This window comes from Hylobates moloch, unplaced genomic scaffold (genome assembly GCF_009828535.3).
Source record: "Hylobates moloch isolate HMO894 unplaced genomic scaffold, HMol_V3 SCAFFOLD_14, whole genome shotgun sequence".
NCBI lineage: Eukaryota > Metazoa > Chordata > Mammalia > Primates > Hylobatidae > Hylobates > Hylobates moloch.
Genome location: NW_026652289.1, coordinates 75,782,285 through 75,804,952, shown reverse-complemented (window position 1 = coordinate 75,804,952; position 22,668 = coordinate 75,782,285). Strand labels below are relative to the sequence as shown.

Sequence of the window (22,668 nt, the reverse complement as noted above, 5' to 3'; positions counted from 1 at the left end):
AAGTTTTTAAGTCAGAAGGACCTTAGTATAATCCTCATAAGGAAAGTTTAATATTGGTCTTAAAGTTTAATAATTGATCTTAATATTTTGGTACTTGACTCTTAAACTGTCATGTGTAGACTGCATGGAAAAGTCTTTAAACCAGTGACTCTCAATCTTGCCTGACCTTGGCAATCACACTGGATCTAAAACAAACCACACACAGATGCCCAACTCCTACTTCTAGATCTACTGTTCAGAATCTCAGAGGATGGGACCCTGGCACCTGTACTTTTAAATTGTTTTTCAGATGTATTTTTGCTCAGCTGAAGTTAAAACTGCTATATTAAATTGTGGCGTTTGTGTCTAATTTTAACTAAACAAATAAAAACAAACTATTTATTTATTTATTTTTTGAGACGGAATCTTGCTTTGTCACCCAGGCTGGAGTGCAATGGTGTGATCTCGATTCAGTGCAACCTTCGCCTCTGGGTTCAAGCAATTCTCCTGCCTCAGCCTCCCTAGTAGCTGGGACTACAGGCGCGTGCTGCCATGCCTGGCTAATTTTTGTGCTTTTAGTAGAGTCGGGGTTTCACCATGTTGGCCAGGCTGGTCTTAAGCTCCTGACCTCGGGTGATCTGCCTGCTTCAGCTTCCCAAAGTGCTGGGATTATAGGCGTGAGCCACCACGCCCAGCCAAAAACAAAGTCTTACCTACTGTAGTGAAGAGTCTCTTTAAAACAAGACTATAACCATTTAAGATTTTTGAGTAATTTTCTTAAATATGGCTATTGAAAGGATTAGATGAAACGGTGAAAGTAAAGGGACTTGTAAACAGTTTGGGGTGGTTTATCCTGACTCAAATTGCTCTATGTGCTTATAGATCAGTTAGAACTATATGTTCTTCCCTGACCTGCGTGCTCTGTACATATAAGACAGAATAATTTATCAGAGTCTTACACATTCTTATCTATTCTTACATTGTTGATTTGGTGGTGGGTCTCAACCACTGGATTTTATACTCTTTGAGGGTAGGCATCATGTCTTCCTTGACTTGGCATCCCCATTGTTCACACCGTTCCTGGCTCAGAACAGGTCCTTGGTAAACATGTACTTTTTGAAACAGCAATCTAGATCATTTAATATGTTAATTAAAGTCGAACTGAAACCAGCTAGTGTGAAATCAAAGAGAATAAACCATTTCTCTTTTTCCTGGTAGTATTAAATAAATTCATTTTAGTTTTTTGCTTGTAGTGCCCTTTTTTTTTGTACCCATTCATCTGTTTCAAACTAAGTCTTAGGTTAAACCTCTCTAGGTAAAGTAGATGAAAGTTACGCTGCTGTTTTGTGGGGGCCTGTATCTTTGCCTGCTTAACTCCAGTAGGAGCTGCTAGGGCTACTCCGGTGTGAAAAGAACCAACCATTTAAAGTACAGTGTAAATGCATTTAATAGAGTGTCTATTTTATATAACTTTAGTTAGTTGTTTTTTCTCATTTCATTTAAAAAAATGTAATACTTGCTATGGACTAGGGAATCACTTCATTTATAAGTGTACAGTGTTCTACAACTGTTGGTGTTGTTCTTTGGCTCTTTGTAAGTTGGCATTATTGGTATTAATTGATACTTGTTTTAAGTGAATAAATAATTTCAGTGAAATATTTTAAGAAATTCTTATACTTGTATTAACATTATTTATTTTCTCTTTATTGTAGTATTTTTAAGTACAGAACTTCAAGCTTCACAGATATTACAGAACAAGAAACATAAAAATTCTCAATTAGATAAAAATAGTGAAATTTATCAGGAAGTTCAAGCTATGTTTGATACACTTGGTATACCCAAGTCAACAACTTCTGACATTCCGCATATGCTAAACCAAGTGGAATCAAAGGTATTATCTTTGTTTTATTTTCCCCAAAATTCAACTGAATGCTAACATGTAAGTGCTATATTAAAAATGAAATTATTCCCTATAATTATGAGGTATACATTTTATTTCAAGAGTTTATCTTCATATAAACCCAGTTTTGGATTCAGACTTAACAGGCATGTGACCTAATCTGTCAATAGCTAATATTCAGGAATCAAATCTTAATGAGTTACTGGCCTTCAGCTTTGCCAGAGTTTACTGTGATAGAAATCACTTAGCAAATTTAAGGATCACTTTCTTAACCAGGGTTGTAATGTAGTATAAGAAAGAAAGAAAGAAGTAGAAATAGAGTTATCCTACAAAGTCAAAGGAAACTAAACTTTTTAAAAAATGGGTGTTAATAGAATTACAGAGTGGTTTCTTTGGCAGTGAGCATGCACAGTTTTTGGTGGATAAATGTTTAGTAAGAGTAAGTGCATTATATAATGAATGGAAGAATGTATTAATTAGTACCCTGATGGGGGTAGTTAAAAACAACTACAAACTGTGTACCTTATGTACTTTGGCATTTTTTTTTTTTCAGTTAGTAAACAACTCTTGTTCCCTGTCAAGCCATATATTAGAGAGGATGCTACTCTCACAGACCAAATTCTGGCCTAGTTCCTGGGTTTCATTTGTTAAATATGCAGTCCTCTAGGGGAAGAATACAGGATTCATTTTAAAGGAAAATAAAATTCTTGCCTAACCTTCAAGAATAAGTACATAACTCCATTTTTAGACACAGTGCCTTAAATCCTTGTTGAGTAAAGATCTCTTTTGTGTTAATAATTTAGGAACTGAAAAATAAGGTTTGTCTTAATGTAAGAGAATTATAGTATCATTAAGATAAAAACAGAATATTAAAAAAAAATTTTTTGGTAGAACTTGCAAACCAGAGAGTAAGTCTGTGAATCTCAGCTCAAAAACATTCTTATGGAGTTAACAAGTTACTCTTCAGAATTTTTTTCTGTTTTCCTCTGGATGAAGACTGATCTGGGGTTGGCTAAATTTTCTGGGACTATTTCAAATTGAGACAGATTTCTGAGCTCATTATAATTTTCTAGTGCTTCTCAAAGAGGCTATTCCGTTTTATGGTTTTTATTTAGTATTAACAACATTCTCAATTACCTCTTTGCCCTACTTGAAGTAGTCTGTAATGCCTAGGTTCAAATACTGGCATACTAATTATAAGGTAGTTGTTACTATGGCCATCTTGGCTAAATATTTACTTAAATGGTCTTTTTACTCTATTCAATTTTTAACCAAAAGTAAAAATTTTCATATTTTCTTTGTTCTGCATGTGATGTGTCCAGAAGACACTTTGTTACCATTGGGGAAGGAAAGTATTATTTTCTAACTTCAAGTTGTTCAAATGTGTATTTATAGTGGTATAATTACAACAAATATATAGTGGTGGTATAATAACAGCAAATATATAGCATTCACTGTTCTAAATGTTTACGTGTAATAACTCACTTAATTCTCACATCACCCATGTGAGGTGGTTCTAAATGTTTACATGTAATAACTCAATTCTCACATCACCCATGGTTATGGGTAATACATCACCCCTCTGTTGTATTACCTAGACAACCATGTGAGGATACTGAAGTACTGAAAGATTTAATAAGTTAAACAAGCAAATTTCTAAATGGTGGTAGACCTAAGGTTTAAACCCAGGTAGTCAACCTCCAGAGCCTGTGCCCTTAACTTACTCTATAACAAGTGATTTTCAGATTTATTAAAACTATTACGTAATATTGGAATCCTAGGAATGGAGCTGAATGTGATTACACGTAACAAACTACAAGTATACATTGAGAATTCCTCTGGAGTGAGGAGTTACAACTCATACTTTTTATAATGTATGAAAAAACATAAAATTGGAGATATTTACAACAGTTGGAGAATCTACAGAAATGGTCCATTTTAAGAAAATAAATTAATAATTTCTTTAAAATATGTACAAATTGTATCAGTAGAGAAATTTTATCATTGTAGATGTAGATTTGCTGTGAAGCTACTAAAGCTGAAGTTTTGGGGTCTCTTACTTGCACAGGTTCTTTCTAAGCTAATTTTTTTAAAACACCATTTTTGAAATGTAATCATGCCATAAAGTTTGCCCATTTTAAGTATATATATATATATATAGTTCAGTGAATTTTAGTATATTTACAGAGTTAAACAACCATCACCAAACTCTTGAATTTAGAGCTTCTCCATCACCCTCAGAAGAAACCTCAACTGTGCCCATTTACAGTTACTCCACATTACAACCCCAGCTTCCAAGCTAATTTTGAATTCTTTCCTTAAAGAGTGCCCCCAACATTAAATAAGCTTCATGCTTCTCAAAATCTGAACTGCCCTTGGTTGTTTCCTTTGGTTACCTTGTAAAAAAAAAACTGTAAATATTTCATTTGGTTTTGTAAATATTTTATTTAGCTAATGATGGATTCTCCAGTCAGGAAGATAAATTAATCGTTTAGTTAGGAGGATAAATTACTGAATGACCCTGATATTGCTAAAGGAAAAGTAAATGCCTAATATCTTGTTTGTCAAAATACAAATGTTTCAAGTAATTTAAATTAGGGGCTTTGCACAAGTAATGAAAATATGTATGTGATGACTGTAATTGAGAGAGATGGCTTGCTCCCTTATGTTGTCTTGCTGAACAATGAAACAATACTTACAACTGGAATGTGTACGTAGCATTTATTTGAGAAAAATCAATGTGCTGGTTAAGGGTTTTAGTATCCCTTTTGAAAATTTACTAGGAAGTGAGAAAGTGCTATCTTAAGTAGGAACTCCAAAGTTATTTCATTAAGACACAGATTCTCGTAGTAGAACCTAGGTACTTCTTTAGCTGTCAGTGTATGTTCATTCTTATGCTGGGAAAGAATGTGCTCTATAGCTTGAATGAATATAATGTGCTTTTTTGAAAAAGATACTCTGTATTGTAGTGGTATTCCGGTGTGTGATGGTATATTTTAATTACGTCACTTTAATATTTTATTCTGTAGTGTTTAGAGCGATACTTTAAAAAAGCATAAGATTGTTTTAAATTAGGAATATACATTTTTCACAATCTTTTATATTTACTTTTAGGTGAAAGATATTCTCTCAAAGGTCCAGAAAAATCATGTGGGAAAACCACTGCTGAAAATTGATTTAAATTCAGAACAGGCGGTAAATCCCCCTTTTTGTTATTAGTTTTATGTAATTAAATTAGTGAATATGGCTTAATTTTATAAATGAACATCTATTTTGCAATATGTAGCATGCGTATATTATTTTGTAGAATTAAAATTGATTGATATTCTGGAGTAATATGTCCTAACATTTCTTTAGTTAAATTATTAATTAATTTTTAAAAATACCTGGCTGAGGATATTGATAGTGCTCAATGTGCTAGCACAGTTGTGATTTGAAAAGAACAGAGGCTCAAAGCCAGCAAGATGAGTTATTGGTATTTTCTTTCCTTATTGGTCCAGACTGCTTAGCAGTAAATGTTTTACTTAAATTAACAAATTTGATTATAGATAAAGTATACTCTGCCAATGGGTGGGGTTTAATTTGTATGTTTAATGTCTTCTGGATATCATAAATGTTCTTTCAATTATACTTTAGTATTTAAATAATTTACCATAAAGTCTCATGGGAACAGAAAATGGTCAGTAAGTACAATATCTTTTGACTCAGTAGGAAGTACTTAGCACAATTTTCAGATTTGTTTTCTTTGCAGAACGAAAGAATCTAAAGTTTGTTATTTTTATTTCCAAATTTTTTAGGAGCAACTGGAAAGAATCAATGATGCTCTTTCCTGTGAATATGAGTGCCGCCGACGAATGTTAATGAAACGATTAGATGTGACTGTACAGTCCTTTGGATGGTCTGATAGAGCAAAGGTAAGGCTGTTTTCCCATATGTGTCCTGTAGGTGGTAGCCTATAACAGCTCTTCTGGCTTGCTTGTCTGTTATGTAACCATGCCACATTTGTACTTCATCCCTATCTCAACTACATGCCCAGGCCAACTACTGGTCTTACAAGATGATCCTGGTCTTGTATAAATCCCTGTTGCATATAACTTAATTTCTCCCCACATTTTTGACATTTATTTTAAACTCATAGATATTGTGATTTATGCCAGGATATGCATAAAAGAAGGGGCATCATATGAGATAATGAGATATTTATAGTGAGCAATATAACAAGAAAGCAGGATATAAGAATAGTTGTAGGTAGTACTGATGCCAACCGGCCTTAAAAGTATCTTAAGGCTGGATGAATATGGAATGTGTTTCAGTTGAAGAGGGGGTTGGGAGGTGAGGCCATTTCCAAATTTGAATCTCTTCAGATAGCTTTCTAAAGAGCTGTCTCCCATCACTCCCATTTTATGCCTTTAATCTGTACCCATGCTTAGTCTGGGATCACTCCTCACCCCTGCTCTCCCTACCCTGCATCATTGCCTGGAAACTCTCCAGGCAGTAAGCTGAGACAATTACAGGGCTTCTCCTCATTTAGGGATTATTGTCCTGTGTTCCTTGATGTCCAGTGTCTGACCATCATTGGTTCACATCACATGGGTTATCCAGTTTTTTAGTTGTTTCAGGTGGGAGAGTTAATCTGGTGCCGATTACTGTATCTTGACTGCAAGTGGAATTTCAGGTATTATTATTTTTACATTTTTTGGATTAATTGGGCAGTTCTTCTGCCCGATGTTAGATCAGTTGGGGTCACTTATGCCAGCAGTTCTCAACCTTTTTGGCACCAGGGACTGGTTTCGTGGAAAACAGGTTTTCCATGGAGGGTTGGGGGGCAGGGTGATGGTTTTGGCATGAAACTGTTCCACCTCTGATCATCAGGCATTAGCTTCTCATAAGTGTGGTGCTTCTGTTACCTTCTTGTCTTTGACATGATGTCTCTTTCCATGTGATGTATTAGTTTCCTATGGCTGCTGTGAAAGTTTACCACAAATTTACTAGCTTAAGTAATACAGATTTATTCTCTTAAAATTTGTAGACTAGCAGTCCTAAAGTGAAGGTATTGGCAGGGTTGCATTCTTCCTGGATCCTTTAGGGGAGAATCTGTTTCCTTGCATTTCCTAGCTTCTAAATGCCACCTGCATAGTTTAGCTGTTGGCTTCATCTCCTCTCTTCAGAGCCAGTAGCCCAATAGAATCTTCCAGCCTTTCTCTCTCTCTCTGCTTCCATTGTCACATCGCCTTCTGTCTATGACACTCCTGTCTCTCCCTTATGAGAACCCTTGTGATTATATTAGGCCCACACAGATAATACAGAATAACCTCTCCATCTCAAGATGTTTAACTTCATCATACCTGCATCTGCAAGGTAACATTCACAGGTTCCAGGAATTAGGATGTGGACCTCTTTGGAGGGCTAGTCAACCTACAGAGGGGCTTCTAAATGAATTTTGTTTTTTCTTGCATTGTGTTTCTGCAATATGATAAAATGCTTTTTTTTTTTTAAACTATACTTTAAAAAATTAGGTCTTCTAATGAGTTCTCCATTTTCTGTATACTTTTTCTCTCAGAAACTTGCATCCACTTACTGCAATTTTGCTGTTTGCATGGCTATCCTTGGCTGCCCTACTACCTTCTAGATCCCATGGCTCGCTATTTGTTTATCGCCTTGTTTGCTATAGGAAATCCACAAGTAATTTCCAAACAAGGAGTGCATAGGAAGTGATTTTTGTCACTCTTTGCATTCTGAAAATGTTTAGTCTGCTTTCACATTTGAATGTAAAATTCTAGGTTGAAAATATATTTCTCTAAGAATATTGAAGGCATTGCTTCATCATTTTCAAGTATTTAGTGCTGCTGTTAAAAAAACTGACTCTTTATCACTCTTTGTTTATCCACTTGTTCTGCTGTAGGAAATCCACAAGTAATTTCCAAACAAGGAGTGCATAGGAGGTGATTTTTGTCAATCTCTTTGCATTTTGAAAATGTTTAGTCTGCTTTCACATTTGAATATAAAATTCTAGGTTGAAAATGTATTTCTCTAGGAATATTGAAGGCATTGCTTCATCGTTTTCAAGTATTTAGTGCTGCTGTTAAGAAGACTGACTCCATTCTCTGTGTTTTTGTGTGACCTGTTATGTTTCTCTGTAAGCTTTTGGACTCTTTATCCTTGGAGTTTTGAAGTTGCACAATATGTGTTGGTCTGAGTTTTTTTTCATTCACTGTGCCCTACTAGATGGACCTTTCAATATGTAGACTGTTTTAGCTTTTATATTTTCCTTTATTAATTTTTCCCTTTTGTTTTTTTATTCTCTTTCTGAAATGCTTTAGTCAGATATTAAACATTCTAGATAGACTCGCTTAAATTGTTTTATTTTTTCTTCTCATTTTCTCTCTCCCTTTTTTGATTCAGTTTCCCAGAAATGTTTTTAACTTTATACTTGGTGTTGAATTTTTGTTTCTGCAATTATTTTTAAAATTTCCATAAATTCTTTTTGATTCTGGATTTTTTAAAAATATTTTTTGGTATACTATCATCTTGAATAAAGATAGAAACTTTGCTTTTGTAGTTTCCTTTTTTTTTTTTTTTGCTTTCAATTATCTGTTTCCTCTAGCATAATTTTTTGTTTATTTGTTTTTCTTGGTCTCTCCCATGTTGGTGGCTTCTTCAGCTGCACGGTAGTTTTTGGTTGTTCATATTTAAGAGTAAAGCACTGGCTGGCCATGGTAGTGTGTGCCTATAGTCCCAGCTACTCAGGAGGCTGGGGCGGGTGGATCGCTTGAGCTCAGGAGTTTGAGGCTGCAGTGAGCTATAATCATGCCATTGCACTACAGCTTGGGCGACAGAGCAAGACTGTCTCTAATGATAAAGGCAGTTGGGGTTGGGGGGCAGGTGCTGTGCTCACACCTATAATCTCAACACTTTGAGAGGTTGAGCTGGGAGCATTACTTGAGGCCAGGAGTTCAAAACCAGCTTGATCAACATAGTGAGTCACAGTCTCTTAAAACAAAAAGAAAAGAGTAAAGCACTATAAAGCCTATTGGGAACTACAGTGGTTATTAGGGATTGTTAATGTCAGGCTTTGGAGCTGGCCGATGTGCTGTGGCAATTCTTAATGCCAACGTGTGGTCTTTGTAGCTGCTCATTTTCTCAGGAAGATAAACCTAATTTTTTTTTTTCCTGTATACTGTATTTTTCTTTTTCCAGGAAAGGAGTAGCAGCATGTCACCAGGGGTTGGAGGGATGGACTATTTTACAAATAGACTTTGAGTGTTTTGAAGTGTTGGTTCCCTTTTTATCTGTTTCTCTTTCATTCTCCTTGTCATAGGATATATGTACCTTTTATAATTTAGTGTCTTCAGTATGATTCATTTACCTAGAAATCCTCCCTCATGTGTTTTACATAGAGTCCCTTTCCAAACACCTGACAGATACAGAAAAGTGAAGAGTGATTAGAACAGGGATTAAAGACCATCATTCATGCATTTTCTTTTTTTTTTTTTTTTTTGAGATGTAGTCTTGCTCTGTCCCCCAGGCTGGAGTGCAGTGGCTGTGATCTCGGCTCACTGCAAGCTCCGCCTCCTGGGTTCACGCCATTCTCCTGCCTCAGCCTCCAGAGTAGCTGGGACTATAGGCCCCCTGCCGTCATGCCCACCTACTTTTTTGTATTTTTAGTAGAGATGGAGTTTCACCGTTTTAGCCAGGATGGTCTTGGTCTCCTGACCTCGTGATCCACCCGCCTCGGCCTCCCAAAGTGCTGGGATTACAGGCATGAGCCACTGCGCCCGGCCATGCATTTTCTTTAATAAACATTCAGCACTTTGTATATGTCAGGTACTATGTACCTGGTTCAGGATGAACATCTCAGTACTCCCGATGATTAGGTATAGAAGATTTGTGTGTGTAATATCTAATCAGCTTCTTGGGTGGTTAAAGCCTGATTCACTTCTGCTTATGCGCCAGGATAAACTCCAGGGATGTCTGTGTATTTCATTGGAGTAACTGCTTTGTGCAAGAAGCTCAAGTGCTGTTAAGAGCTATAAGTTACCAGCGAAGTAGATGACATGATTGCTTACCTCAAGAAATGGAATAGAGTTCAGATGTGTGGGAAGCACCAGCATTACTGAGCTCTGGAAACTTAATAGAGGTTGTATCTATGTTGGGTCACCAGTTTAACCTAACAGAATTTTAATGAGAAAAAGGAATGTAGGAATATTAGGTAAATTGTGAAGGGTAGTTGCATTAAAATTGTCTTAACGTACTTTGATATTTTCCATGTTGGCATTAAGATTACAGAGAAATCCAAAATAAATGAGTTTTGACATATTCTTTCAACATTCAGTGACATAGATTCATGGGCATGTTTGACCCCTTAACTGGACTTAAATGGGTGCTCTGAGCAAATATTCCTTTAGGAAATATCTTGATATTTTATCTTCTCATGTTGGTCTTTTTTCTTCATGTTTTAGGACAAGGAGGTTGTGTTTTTGTTTTTTTCTTATTTGGGAAGGTTTTTAAAAATATATTTTCCTTGGACTATGTATGGATCAGTTTTGGCCTTTCCATTGGTCTTTTTCAGTTGATTATATGATTATATGCATTTGTATACTAAGTTTTCTTTTCTTGTTGAATTTATTATATCTTTATCATTTTCTCCCTATTTTCGTGATAGAAAAATGTGTCTGATGTTGTTGAGTGACTGTCATCAACTTTGTTCTTTGCACAATATTTTATTATATGCATATATATACTGTATTGATAGACACTGAGGTTTTCTCTAATTTTGCCTCTTTGACCCTGTAATAAAATTCTTGACAGCTAAATTTTTGTTCATGTCAATGATGTATTCCTAAAAGTGAACTGTCTTGATTAAGGGAAATGATTTTAAGGTTGTTGATGCATACTGCAGAGTTGCCCTTCAAAAAGATTATAGTCATTTATTAGAAAGGTTATGTAGTTTCTTTTCTTAATTGTTTTGCTAGTATTGAGATAATATTGTGAATGTAATTTTATAGCTTGCTTTTTCACTACATATATTGTAACCATTTTCCAATATCTCTAAAAACTCTATTTTAGTACCCTTTTTAAAATTAATGTTTAATTTTTTTGAGATATAATTAACATAAAATTTACCATTTTATTTTTATTTTTGAGTTGTAGTCGTGTTGTTACCCAGGCTGGAGTGCAGTGCCATCATCATAGCTCACTGCAACTCATTGGAGGGTCAAGCGATCTTCCCACTGCGGCCTTTGCTCAAGCAGCTGGGACTACAGACGTGTGCCACCACACCTGGCTAATTAAAAATTTTGTTTTATTTTTTGTAGAGACAGGGTTTTGCCATGTTGCCCAGGCTGGTCTCAAACTCCTGGCCTCAAGTGATCCTCCCACTTCAGCCTCCCAAAGTGCTGAGATTACAGGAGTGAGCCACTGTGCCTGGCCAAAATATACCATTTTAAAGTGTACAATTCAGTGGTTTTTAGTCTGTTCACTGTGTTGTGTAACCTTATATGTAATTCCATAACACTTCCATCATCCTAAAATGACATAGCTACCTCTCAGCAGTCATTCCCAATACTCCCTACCTCCATGCCCTGGCAACCATTACTATAATATACTTTACGTTTCCATGGATTTGCCTATCTGGACATTTCATATAAACGGAATCATATGATATGTGGCTTCTGCATCTGGCTTCTTTGATTTAGCATAATATTTCCAAGGTTTATTCACGTCATAGCATGTAACAGTACTAATTTCTTTCAGTATCCTTCTTATGGCTACATTATATTTTATCATTTAGTGATTCAATAATTTACTTCTCTTATTTTATACATTTTTTTCTATATTAACAATACCAGGCATGTTTCTATGTATAATTTTTATATATAAATTTCAGAGTAAAATTTTATGGTGGATTCCTTAAAGGAAATTTACTGTGTCAAAGGTTTTGTCTCTTAATGCTCTTGCTTCCCATGGCCAAATTGTTTTCCACTTAAGTTTAAATTAACTCCTACCAGTAAGGTAAGTGAAATGTCTCACTTTAGCCTCTTTATTGCTAACTTGATGGTTAAAAAGACTAACTTGTTTTGTCTGTTCTTATTATTGACAAAGTTGAACTTTTTTCATAAGCTTATTAGTCATTTGAATTTCCTTTTTTTAACTTCTATTTATATGTCTTGTCATTTTTTTTTTCCTGTAGAATTCTGTTTTCTTTTTGTGTTTGAGCTTTTTATATATAAAGGAAGTTTGCTGGTTGAATTATTTGTTGAAAATATTTTCCCCAGTTGTCATTAGATGTTGTTTTATATCTTTTGAAGTATAGAAATTTTAATTTTTATAATGTAGTTGTTTTTAAATTGAAAATTAAACCTCAAACAGTTAACTTTTTATTCTCTTTGGAATTCCCTTTGTTATATGGTGTGCTGTATTATTGTTATTATTACAGATAGCCACCAAGTCATTCCAGCCCCATTTAAAAGATAATCCTTTCCTTTTCTCGTTGATCTGTGATGTCTCCTTTATCATTTATTGCATTCATAGATTTATGAGGCTCTGAGTCTCAATATACTATTTCATCAATCTATTTTTTTTCTCCCAAGTTCTAGTTAATTAGATGGAGGTAGGATAACAAACTGTTATCTATACTAGACCTGTGCTTGGAGGTCAGGTAGACCTTTGTTAGTAAGTGGGCAGAGCTAGGATTCTCTCTATATTTTGGGGAAACTAACTTAAGCTTTCTATGCCTCATTTTTTTTTTTCCATCTGCAAAAGGGGATAATAAAAACCAACCACTCTAAAAGGATATTTTGAGGATTAAAGAAATAATGCCTTACTAAGTGAAGAGCATCCTGGCACATTTAATAAGTGCTCATTAAATGTTAACTGATAAGATGATGATAATTTTGTATTATAGCATATTAGTATTTGGTAGGATTATATTTCAAAATGCTTTTAGTTATTCTTACATATTGAGTTTCTGGATTTAACTTTAGATTTTTTTTTCATTCTCTCAGAAACTATTTCTATAGGATTATAAGTTAATTTTGGGGAAGACTGACAATAATACTTAATGTTCCCATACCGAACCTTGGTATTTCTTACCATTTATACAAGTTTTCCTTTTGTTTTCGCAAGATTTACTGATGTTTCCCTTTTAAATGTCCTGTATGTGGTTTTGGTAAAACTGTTTTTTAGGTATTTTTTGTTAATATGAATAGAAATTTTTTTGTTATTATTTTTTAGTGAGTTGTTGCTGGTAGTTACATATTTTTAACACCTGTTGGTCTATTTTATTTGTTCCAAATTATTCATAAATTCTCAGATATTTGGGTGTTTTTGCTCTTTTCTAACTCCTTATGCATTATCTCCTTTTCTTTCTTTCTAAAGATTATGATTGTTTTTGCTCTTTCATTAAAATGTACTTTTGTTCCTTTTTTCCTTAACTCTTGTCATTTAGGTAAAAACAGATGATATAGCAAGAATTTATCAGCCTAAGCGTTATGCTTTGTCACCCAAGACGACTATTACAATGGCACATCTACTTGCTGCTCGTGAAGATCTGTCCAAGATCATTAGGACAAGTAGTGGCACCAGCCGGGAGAAGACCGCATGTGCCATTAATAAGGTTGGTGTTTCTTTCAGCACAGTGGAAAATGAATTGAGAATATCTTACTTAATGTTTTTACAGATTTTAGTCTGTTTTTCTTTCATGTCCTGGTAAATGTTTAGAAAAAAGAGTGGCGGGGGGTTCAGTCTAGGCTTAGTTATGTTATTTTTGTGTATGTGTGTGTGTTCACTTGAATTTGTGTATTCATAGATCAAAGTATTTTCTGAATTAGAGGAATTATGAATTGTTTTTGTCAAAGCTTTAGCAAGAATTATCTTCCATCCTTCTAAAAAGTAATCATTTTTTGTCAGTAAGAATCTTTCGGAATTGTTTCAAGTACTGACAGATTGGTTATATCCTTGGTGTAAAGGGAAGAAGAGTTCGTGCTTTAGAGTCAGACCAATCTGGGTTCCCATCCTAGCTCTATCATTTACTTACAGAAATGACCCTGAGCAAGCTACTGAACCTCTTTGAGCTTCTGTTTCCTGATTTGGAGTATACATCCATTTCTCTGACAGTAGTCTGTTTAAAGAAGCTCAAGGAGTCTGAATTTTTCACTTTACAACAGCAATAACAACAAACTAATTTAGTATGTTTATGTCAGCTTAACTGGCATGTCCTCTTCATTTAGGTAGAGCACTCCATGGCAAACTTTATTACAAAAGAGCAAAAAATCAGAAATAAGGGATTTGGATAATTTTAAAGCATCGCTTCTCACTCGGTGTAACTTGAGATAAAATACCTTTTCAGAGGGATGGTTGTTTTTAAAGTCATTTTGCTAATTATTGCTAAGTTAGGCATCACCAGTGTTTGCCTCTGTGCTTCCACTGTGGCTCAATCCTATCTTCTGAAAGTGTTCTCTCTTTAAATATATTACCTAACATCTTGCATTGGGTTATAATTTAGCCTTGCTGGATCAAGAGTTCTATTTCTGTAAGTAACATTGGCCATCTCTTCTGAGTTTATAATTTATGGTCTCATTATTTGAGGGTAGTCTTATGATCAGTTCTGGCATCTCCATATGCCCACCAACATACCATGTTTGGTAGAGAGACCAGTGAGAATAGTAACCAAGAAAGGCTGTTTTTTGGATTTGGTAATTAGGACATCATTGCCATCTTTAAAAGAATGTTGCATACTTAGAACCTTGTCTCACTTGGAGGATATTGCACTTTTTATCTTTCATTTGTGACATAAATCCTAAACTTGGTTTTGATTGGAGGATCAATGGAAGTGTATAATTAATTGGTCATTTTGGTTGAGGCAGTTGCTGTTTTACTTTCTTTCCTGAAAGGCAGTAGCAGGAAGCTATTGGCTTCCCCTTGTCTGTGGTGAGCAGATGACACCCTTCTTATTGCTATCTTTCCTCTGCTCATGGCATATAAAGCTGCTACTTTTTATAGAAGGTTGGATACTTAAACTCTTCCCTAGTTTATTTTTGAAAGGATTATAAAGCATAGTAAAGGAATTATATCAACTGTGTTTTCCTTGTAATAATATGGTACTAGTATCATCACTGAAAGTAAGTGAGCTTAAGTTTCTTAAAAGAAGTAGTTCATTGAGAATCCTTCTCTCTCTTTGCAGTGATACCTGGAATTATAGTTTTTATATCAATCTCTGACCTCATTAAGGTCCCATGTTATATATACTTCATACATTTTTGAAATGAAATGTGCTTAGGAATATAATCATTTATTGGATAATCAATTACCAAATCAATGGCAATGGAAAGTCCAGAGTTGTTATTGTATAAATGGATATTAAGTTAATGAATGTAAGGTATGTTGTTATATATATAAAAAATGTTTTCCTAAAAGAACTTCTTAGTGAAATGGGTATTTGTTAACAGAATTTGCTAAACAAATTTAAGTGAGAAAAAAATTAGCCTTTAAGTTTCAGAAATACTCTCTCAGATTGTTTAAAAATAATATATTCTAGGCTGGGTGTGGTGGCTCACACCTATAATCCCAGCACTTTGGGAGGCTGAGGCGGGCGGATCACAAGGTCAGGAGATCAAGACCATCCTGGCTAACACGGTGAAACCCTGTCTCCACTAAAAATACAAAAAATTAGCTGGGCGTGGTGGCGGGCGCCTGTAGTCCCAGCTACTCAGGAGGCTGAGGCAGGAGAATGGCATGAACCCAGGAGGCAGAGCTTGTAGTGAGCTGAGATCACGCCACTGCACTCCAGCCTGGGCAACAGAGCAAGAGTCCGTGTCAAAAAACAAAACAAACAAACAAACAAAATATATATATATATATATATTCTAAGGAATTTGGCATGTATCACACATTTTATATTTTTTCATATTTCCTTTTTAAAAAAATTCCTTTTTTTCTTTTTTCTTCAGACTTGGTAAACAGGAAGTAAAAAAATTATTTTTTAAATTGAAACAATAATTGTACATATGTATGAGGTACATAGTGATGTTTTGATACATATAATGTATGGTAATCAGACGGGGTAATTGGCATATCCCTCTCAAACATTTATCATCTCTTTGTGTTGGAAACATTCAATATCCTCCTTGTAGCTATTTGAAACTATATATTAACTACAGTCATCATACAATAGTATAGAACACTAGAATTTATTACTTCTGTCTAGCTGTGATTTTGTATCCTTTAACAGATTTCTCCTTATCCTTCCACACTTAATATTTTTAATATTAATTTGTTCTGCCATGTCTGATACTTCCATGTCCTTAAATATTGGCTTCTGTTTATTAGAAACAACCTCACTTGAAACTTTTATGTAAACTTTTTTGAAATATTAGAAACTAAAAGAAAATGTTTCTTCACACAGGTGCTGATGGGAAGGGTGCCTGACAGGGGAGGCCGGCCGAATGAAATTGAACCACCACCCCCAGAAATGCCCCCTTGGCAAAAGAGACAAGAAGGCGGCGGTGGAAGGGGTGGTTGGGGTGGTGGTGGTGGAGGTGGTGGTAGAGGAGGTGGTGGGGGTGGGGGTGGGAGAGGTGGCTGGGGGGGGGGGGGGGGAGGGGGGGGCTATGGTGGAAGAGGCTATGGAGATCCATATGGAGGAGGTGGTGGTGGTGGTGGTGGTGGTGGAGGTGGATATAGAAGATACTAAAAACTATAAAAATTAGATAGCAGTGCTTGCTTCTTTATAGATACATTAGAAATAGTGTTCTAAATAACATACTTGAATATCATCTTTGAAGTAAACACCATGTTAGACTCCCTGGTGATACCATTCTTGAATTGGTTAATGTGTAAGAACATTGTTTTTTACTACCAGTTGATCTCTCAAATTAAGTGACGACTTTTTCCATATTCTATGTACCCTTGAGCATGTTGTATCTTTTTAAAAAACAAAAAAAAGAACAAAAATTATTTTTTAAAATGTAAATATTTATTACCATCAGACTTGGAAAATGGGAAGTATTTTATTGTCATGATTGAATTTAGATTGTTACCTGTATTTTGTTCAGGTTTGAGACATATAAAAGACCCCACCTGTAATGGAAAGGAATATAGACCCTTAACTCACCTGTATTGCTGTGGATGTGTTTTGTGCGTTTTTCATTCAATTTTACAAAATAGGGAAAGGCACTTCCAGTTGTATTTAGTAGGCAGTTGTTGTGAATCATTTTTTTCTCTTATAGGAGATTCCTCTCTAGCCATGTTTCTGTTAAAGTTTCATTAATTGAAGCCCAAGTTTACTTTTTACTGTACATACTTATTTTCTAATTGGATTTGAAATCAGCATGATTTTGTTTGACAAAGCAACGTTTAAGATTGAGGTCAGAAATACTTTAATGGAGCAAAGACACATACCAACTTTACATGATGGTGTGAGAAATAGTCCTATAAACTGGTCTCTTCATCATTTATGCTCTCACTTTAGATATCCAAATATTAAAAGGCAGGCTGACCTGTATCACACAGAATTAAGGCAGTAATTTCCTGCTTCAGTAGATCAAGGGTAGGGATGCCGTGGTAATTCTGATTCACAGCTAGATTTGGGAAACACAAAGTTAGGGAATGGCTATATGTGATTTGCTAGTTGGAGCAGTCAAAGTCTTAGCTATCAAGAGTTGTGAATTTGAATCATGGCACTAGTTTAGGGGTGCTGTGGATTGAAATGACCTTAGTTCTCAAGGAGTGATTTGTCCTCATTTGTCAAATGAGGAATGAGACACTTACCATCATCTCAGGTTGTTTCATAAAGACCTAAGTACAAATACAATTTGTTAAAAACTTACAGAGGGCCTATTTTGAATGCTTTAAGATGTAGGCCAAGTAATGTATTTTTCTCTTAGTGTAGAAAGTTAGAGAAAAAGAGCTGGCACCATAAATTTTTTCAATCTCAGTGTAAAATCTATATCTCATTGTAGACTTCTGGTAAATACCTATACATAACAACTTAATGTGATCTAACCAACTCAGCTGATAGAAAGCTGAATTGTTCCCAGTGGACAAGTGGTATTTGATGTTCAGCAGGTTTTTTTGTTATTTTTTTGGTAAACTCTGTGGTAAAATCTAAAATAATGTTAAAACCCTAAAAGTAACTATTGAATATTCTGTAATCTTAGACATGTATTTTTCAAGCTAACCCTTTGAAGAAATGTGTTCAAGGTAGGAAAGTATAAAATTTTTTGGTTATTTGTAAATTTATTTTTTGTGTGTTTATATTTAATGAAAAGATGTAATTTCATTTGTGATAGCTGAGAAAAGGCTTTCCGTAATTAAGAAAATACCTTTATCAGTAGCTATGAATTCTGAAAAATAATTTTTAAAAATTTTTAAGAAAAAAACTACTTGAGTAAAATATTTCAATAGTTGTTTAAAAATCTTCTTTAAAACCTTTACATTTCTGCCTCATTTCTTTTTTGGTAGCATTAGTTGCTGATGAAGGAGATTTACAACTACTTTCAACTTTTTTACCACTAAAGGTTTATGGTAAATATGGCAGAAACAATAGTTTATCAGTTTCATTAGATTTTCCGTAAGATTTCTTTGTACCTTTATAGAAGTGCTACTTGGGTTATTCACTGCAATCACTTATTTCCTATCAAAGTTTAGCACTTGCTCCTGGAATCGTGTTGGAGCTGAAACCACTCCTATGTACACATTCCTATAAACCTTAATTGAATGAAAAGCTGAATCAGGTAGACTCTTAATATTTTACTCTTTCCTGTAAGGTGGGATTTTCCTGATAATCTTTGTTCAGTAAAAATTTCTTTTGTAGAACAGTTTGCTGAGCAGTATCTAGAATAGCAGGAAGGAGATTTGGGGCCTTAATGGAAAAGGCCATAGTGTGAAAATGTTTTATAAATTGAGTGCAATACAACATGGAGTGTGATGAATGGCACTCCACTGCTTCCTAAAATCTAACCTTTTTTTTGATACCTCCTTTTCATTCTTTTTTGCCTGGTTCTCAATTTCATTTTTTAATTACCTCATTGTCCTTCCCCTTTTTTCTTCTCTTTTTGTCCAGCCTGATACCTAATAACAAATATAGACATGATCTTACTGGGAGTTTCTGCCTAAAGTAGTCATCTTTCCTCTGGAACGTATAAAGAGCATGTATTCTGTCTATAACATAATCACAACACTCATAAGCACACATCAAAGGGAAACAAGGATTTTCTTTGAACTTACTTTTGTTTTGCAGATCAGGGAAACCTTGCCTCATTAAACAGAAAAAGGAAAACATTTTAAATAAAAAACATCTTATTACCTGTATCTGTGACAAGAGGAGTCATGACAACCTAAAAAAAATTTGTGACCAGAAAAATGTCCTGAGCAGTGATACTATCTATACCTTGGAAGGAGCACAGGTTAGAGAAATGTGGGGATGAAAATTGGGGGAGGTGAGCAGGCAGTTTAATCTTGCCTTCAGGATCAGGCTGTCAGTGTGACTTTATTACTTTGTATGAAGTATTATGAATTGCCCAAATGATAAATACACCCCCATCTAAATGTTCCAAAATGCATTCCACAGAGGAATTTCAGTGACTGAAATTTTTCCTCTCTCTTCATTGGTGTGGTTAAACAAAAATTAGCTGGGGATTAAGGGAAAATTGTGTCTATGTCTGATCATTCTAAGTAATCATGACCACAAATAAATTGCCCTGAGTAGGTCTGTAACCTGGATTGAGCTGTCATTACCAATTTTATCCATAGCTTCAAAGGATTTCTTTACTTGCTAGTTTGCTTTAGATGAAACTGTGGAATTAAAAGCCACAGAGAAGGGACAACCTCAAGTCTGTCTCCTTTAATGTTAAGTATTTATGGACTTAATATTTGGGGACCACTGTAAGTTATGAATAAGATGGAAAGAGACTGAATATTTCTGTAGTGTTACTTCTTCGTGTTGTAAAAAGATTTAGAAAATTTTAAACTGAATAGCTGCTTTGCCTTTCCTTCCAGGAAAACTCTATTTGATTAATAGAATAGGGGAGTGGTCTTAGCTGTGGAATATAGTAAAAGTTCAGGTAAAGTGTTTACACAGTCACGAAGCAGAAGAAACACAAGACATTTGTGTTGTAGGGAACCTAATGTCTTTTATCATATAAATATTACACAGAGAAAACTTACATTAGGTATCAAAAAACTTTACAATCTGTACATTTGTTTTTTTCTTGCATTTCTATATTATACATTTTTAGACAGAAATTCACAATGATCAGTAAAAAGGTAAGTCAGCAAAGAAAATGAGAAGTGACCCTGCTGTTAATACAACAAGATTTGTCCTTGTTTTGGCAGATAAATACCTGGCCAAACTAAAGTCGTGTGAGATGCAAAAATTTACACTAGGCTTGATAAGCCAAAACGTTTTTTTTTGTTTGTTTGTTTGTTTGTTTGTTTTCTTTCAGATTTCTGTGATCCCACTAGCCCCATGTTGCTCAACACAAATACTATTAACTTGTATACTATACCTCTTTGGCCCTTGCTGGACTGTAAAAACCTGTGATGAAACTTTCCTCTTATCCATTTCAGTGATAAATTCTGCAGTACTTGATACTGTTTAGCCATTGCTAATTTGACTAATTAAGGGGACTGTGACCTTTTGAATCCCTATAGATTATTTATATAAAAACTAACTGGGGATCTTTATTTTGAATGGAGAGGAGGAGGAATGAAAAAAATTGTGTTCCATTACTGTTTAAAAAAATTAGAGCATACCATCTTTGGTCTATATCAAAGGAAAAGACGAATAGTGAAGAATATGAATTTTAGAGTCTGTCCTATTAAAAAGCAAGTAACAAAGTGTTACTATAAGTTTATATGCCAGGTAGTGGGCTTAAGCAGGCCTGCTTTGGGTATTTCTGAGTTTAAATTTGGAAAAGGGTAAATATGTGTGTAAAACGATTCTTTATAATGTACTGAAACACTAACTACAAGCTAGTTCTATATCACTAAAACTCAGTGCAAGGAGGAACTCAAATGGGAACTGGTCTTTCATCAAAGAGAATTCCTAAATGATCTGAATCCTCCAGGTAAGCAATACTGTATATATACTTTGTATTCGTATGAAGACTTGGTGCTATTGGCTTTAGGTTTGGAACTTTTAATTGTTAACATATTCTTGGCAATTGGACAACTTGTTTATGAATTTCAAGTCAGTCTGGTACCAGACTTTATAGGCATGGAAGCTAAGTACCCCCAAAAAGGAAAATGATCATATGATTTTATTTTTTTAAGAGAACTAAAAAGAGGCTGACAAATGAATTTGTGAATAGGTGCCCAGGCAACTAAATGAGCCCATTTATTATTAACCTTCATAATAGAAAACTCATAGGACTGTTACTTGTGATTTTGCCAAACAATACAGTTTTACCTTGTGAGCAATTTAATCTTGTGACAAACTGAACTTTATATTTGTGACTTTGTATAAATGACTAAAACTTGTTTAATTCACTTCCACATTTTATGGAGGAAACAAAATTCCAAGCCACATGCATGCCTGATATTGTATATACATATTATATACATATGTACACACAGCTATTATTTAAGCTACTGATCCAATTAGCTTATTTCTAAATAGTATTAATAGTGAAGACAGTTAAGCACAAATTCATTTCAAAAAGAGAGCTTTCAAAATAGTTTACTTCAGAAGATAAAGATAGAACATGAAGAGTTAAACAGACTCTTCATAGACTTTTTTTTTTAAAGCCATCAATTCCTAATTCTATCCACTGTAGAATAAATAAGGACAAACATGTTTGCGTTATGTTTACTTTAATGAGTAATATGAGATGGTAATAGCTATGTACCTAATTTGATTACTTATTTTATGATGACTGTAAGTTGTAAGGCTACAACTATAAGTTGACCTGCAATTGGATAACATCATGTTTAATAGGCCTCTAAAAAGTTGTGGCTACATCGGTAGAAATTGTCTTCTAGGTAGATACGCTCATGTGTTATGACTGTAGTGAGGAAGGAGGGTACATAGACTGATTAGATCTGAGGTAGTGAAGAAGGAGCCAGGTTCACAAAGTATGCTGGGATACAGAGGAAATCTACTTTTGGAATATGGGTAGTTTTCTATTATTAGCAAGCTTTGGCTGGAACAAAGTCAGTCAGTTTGCAGAAAACACAGGGTAAGAAGCACATACATTTTCCAGAGATTTTAGTTTTAAGGAAGAAGTAGCCAGGCAGGCCATTGAGATGCCCCATTGGCAGGAAATGATAGTCATGTTTTAGATCGCATACTTTTGATGAACATCAGTGGTATGAATAGCAAAAGTTTTGCATTGTTTAGTTTTCCCCCTTTGAGTCAACTGAAAGAGAAAACAATGCTGCACATTAGGAATCTTTTAGGTAAATAAACAGTAACAGGCTTTTCCTTTTAAAGTACTGTTTTAAAGCTGGTCAGTGTAAGTTCCTCAGGTCTGTGCGTTACAGTTTAGGAAAGGAGATCACTATACTCATCTACAGATTGTGCTACTTAGCTTCTGGGCTAAGAACAGTCACCCTGCTCCATTTGAGCTAAGACATGATTGCTTTTTTCAAGCTGGAGGGATTCTATTTTCTTCTGTGCATATTTCAGTTGGATCTTTAGGGCATCATTATCTGCTTTCAGAGTATTTATTTCCTAAAGGGAAAGGAGAATGAGGTATGTTAATAAAGCAGCAATGAATAGCAAATGAATTACAAATTGAGAGCTACTTTTGATTGGCATCTCCTATTCACTGTGGCTGAGAATTAACAACTAT

At 34.8% G+C, this 22,668-nt stretch overlaps 2 protein-coding genes across 2 annotated transcripts in view; one reads left to right on the top strand and one right to left on the bottom strand.

Annotated features, from left to right (window-relative positions):
* The window catches only part of FAM98B (family with sequence similarity 98 member B), a 31,622-nt gene extending 14,635 nt beyond the window's left edge, over window positions 1-16,987 (top strand). Inside the window, exons 4-8 of the mRNA XM_032174226.2 lie at window positions 1,692-1,870; window positions 4,994-5,074; window positions 5,677-5,793; window positions 13,326-13,493; window positions 16,281-16,987. Coding sequence (XP_032030117.1) covers window positions 1,692-1,870; window positions 4,994-5,074; window positions 5,677-5,793; window positions 13,326-13,493; window positions 16,281-16,568 — 833 coding nt within the window. The 3' untranslated portion in view covers window positions 16,569-16,987. The remainder of the gene's footprint in view (window positions 1-1,691; window positions 1,871-4,993; window positions 5,075-5,676; window positions 5,794-13,325; window positions 13,494-16,280) is intronic.
* Window positions 16,988-20,993: 4,006 nt separating this feature from the next.
* The window catches only part of RASGRP1 (RAS guanyl releasing protein 1), a 75,220-nt gene continuing 73,545 nt past the window's right edge, over window positions 20,994-22,668 (bottom strand). The window contains exon 17 of the mRNA XM_032174225.2: window positions 20,994-22,547. Coding sequence (XP_032030116.1) covers window positions 22,413-22,547 — 135 coding nt within the window. The 3' untranslated portion in view covers window positions 20,994-22,412. The remainder of the gene's footprint in view (window positions 22,548-22,668) is intronic.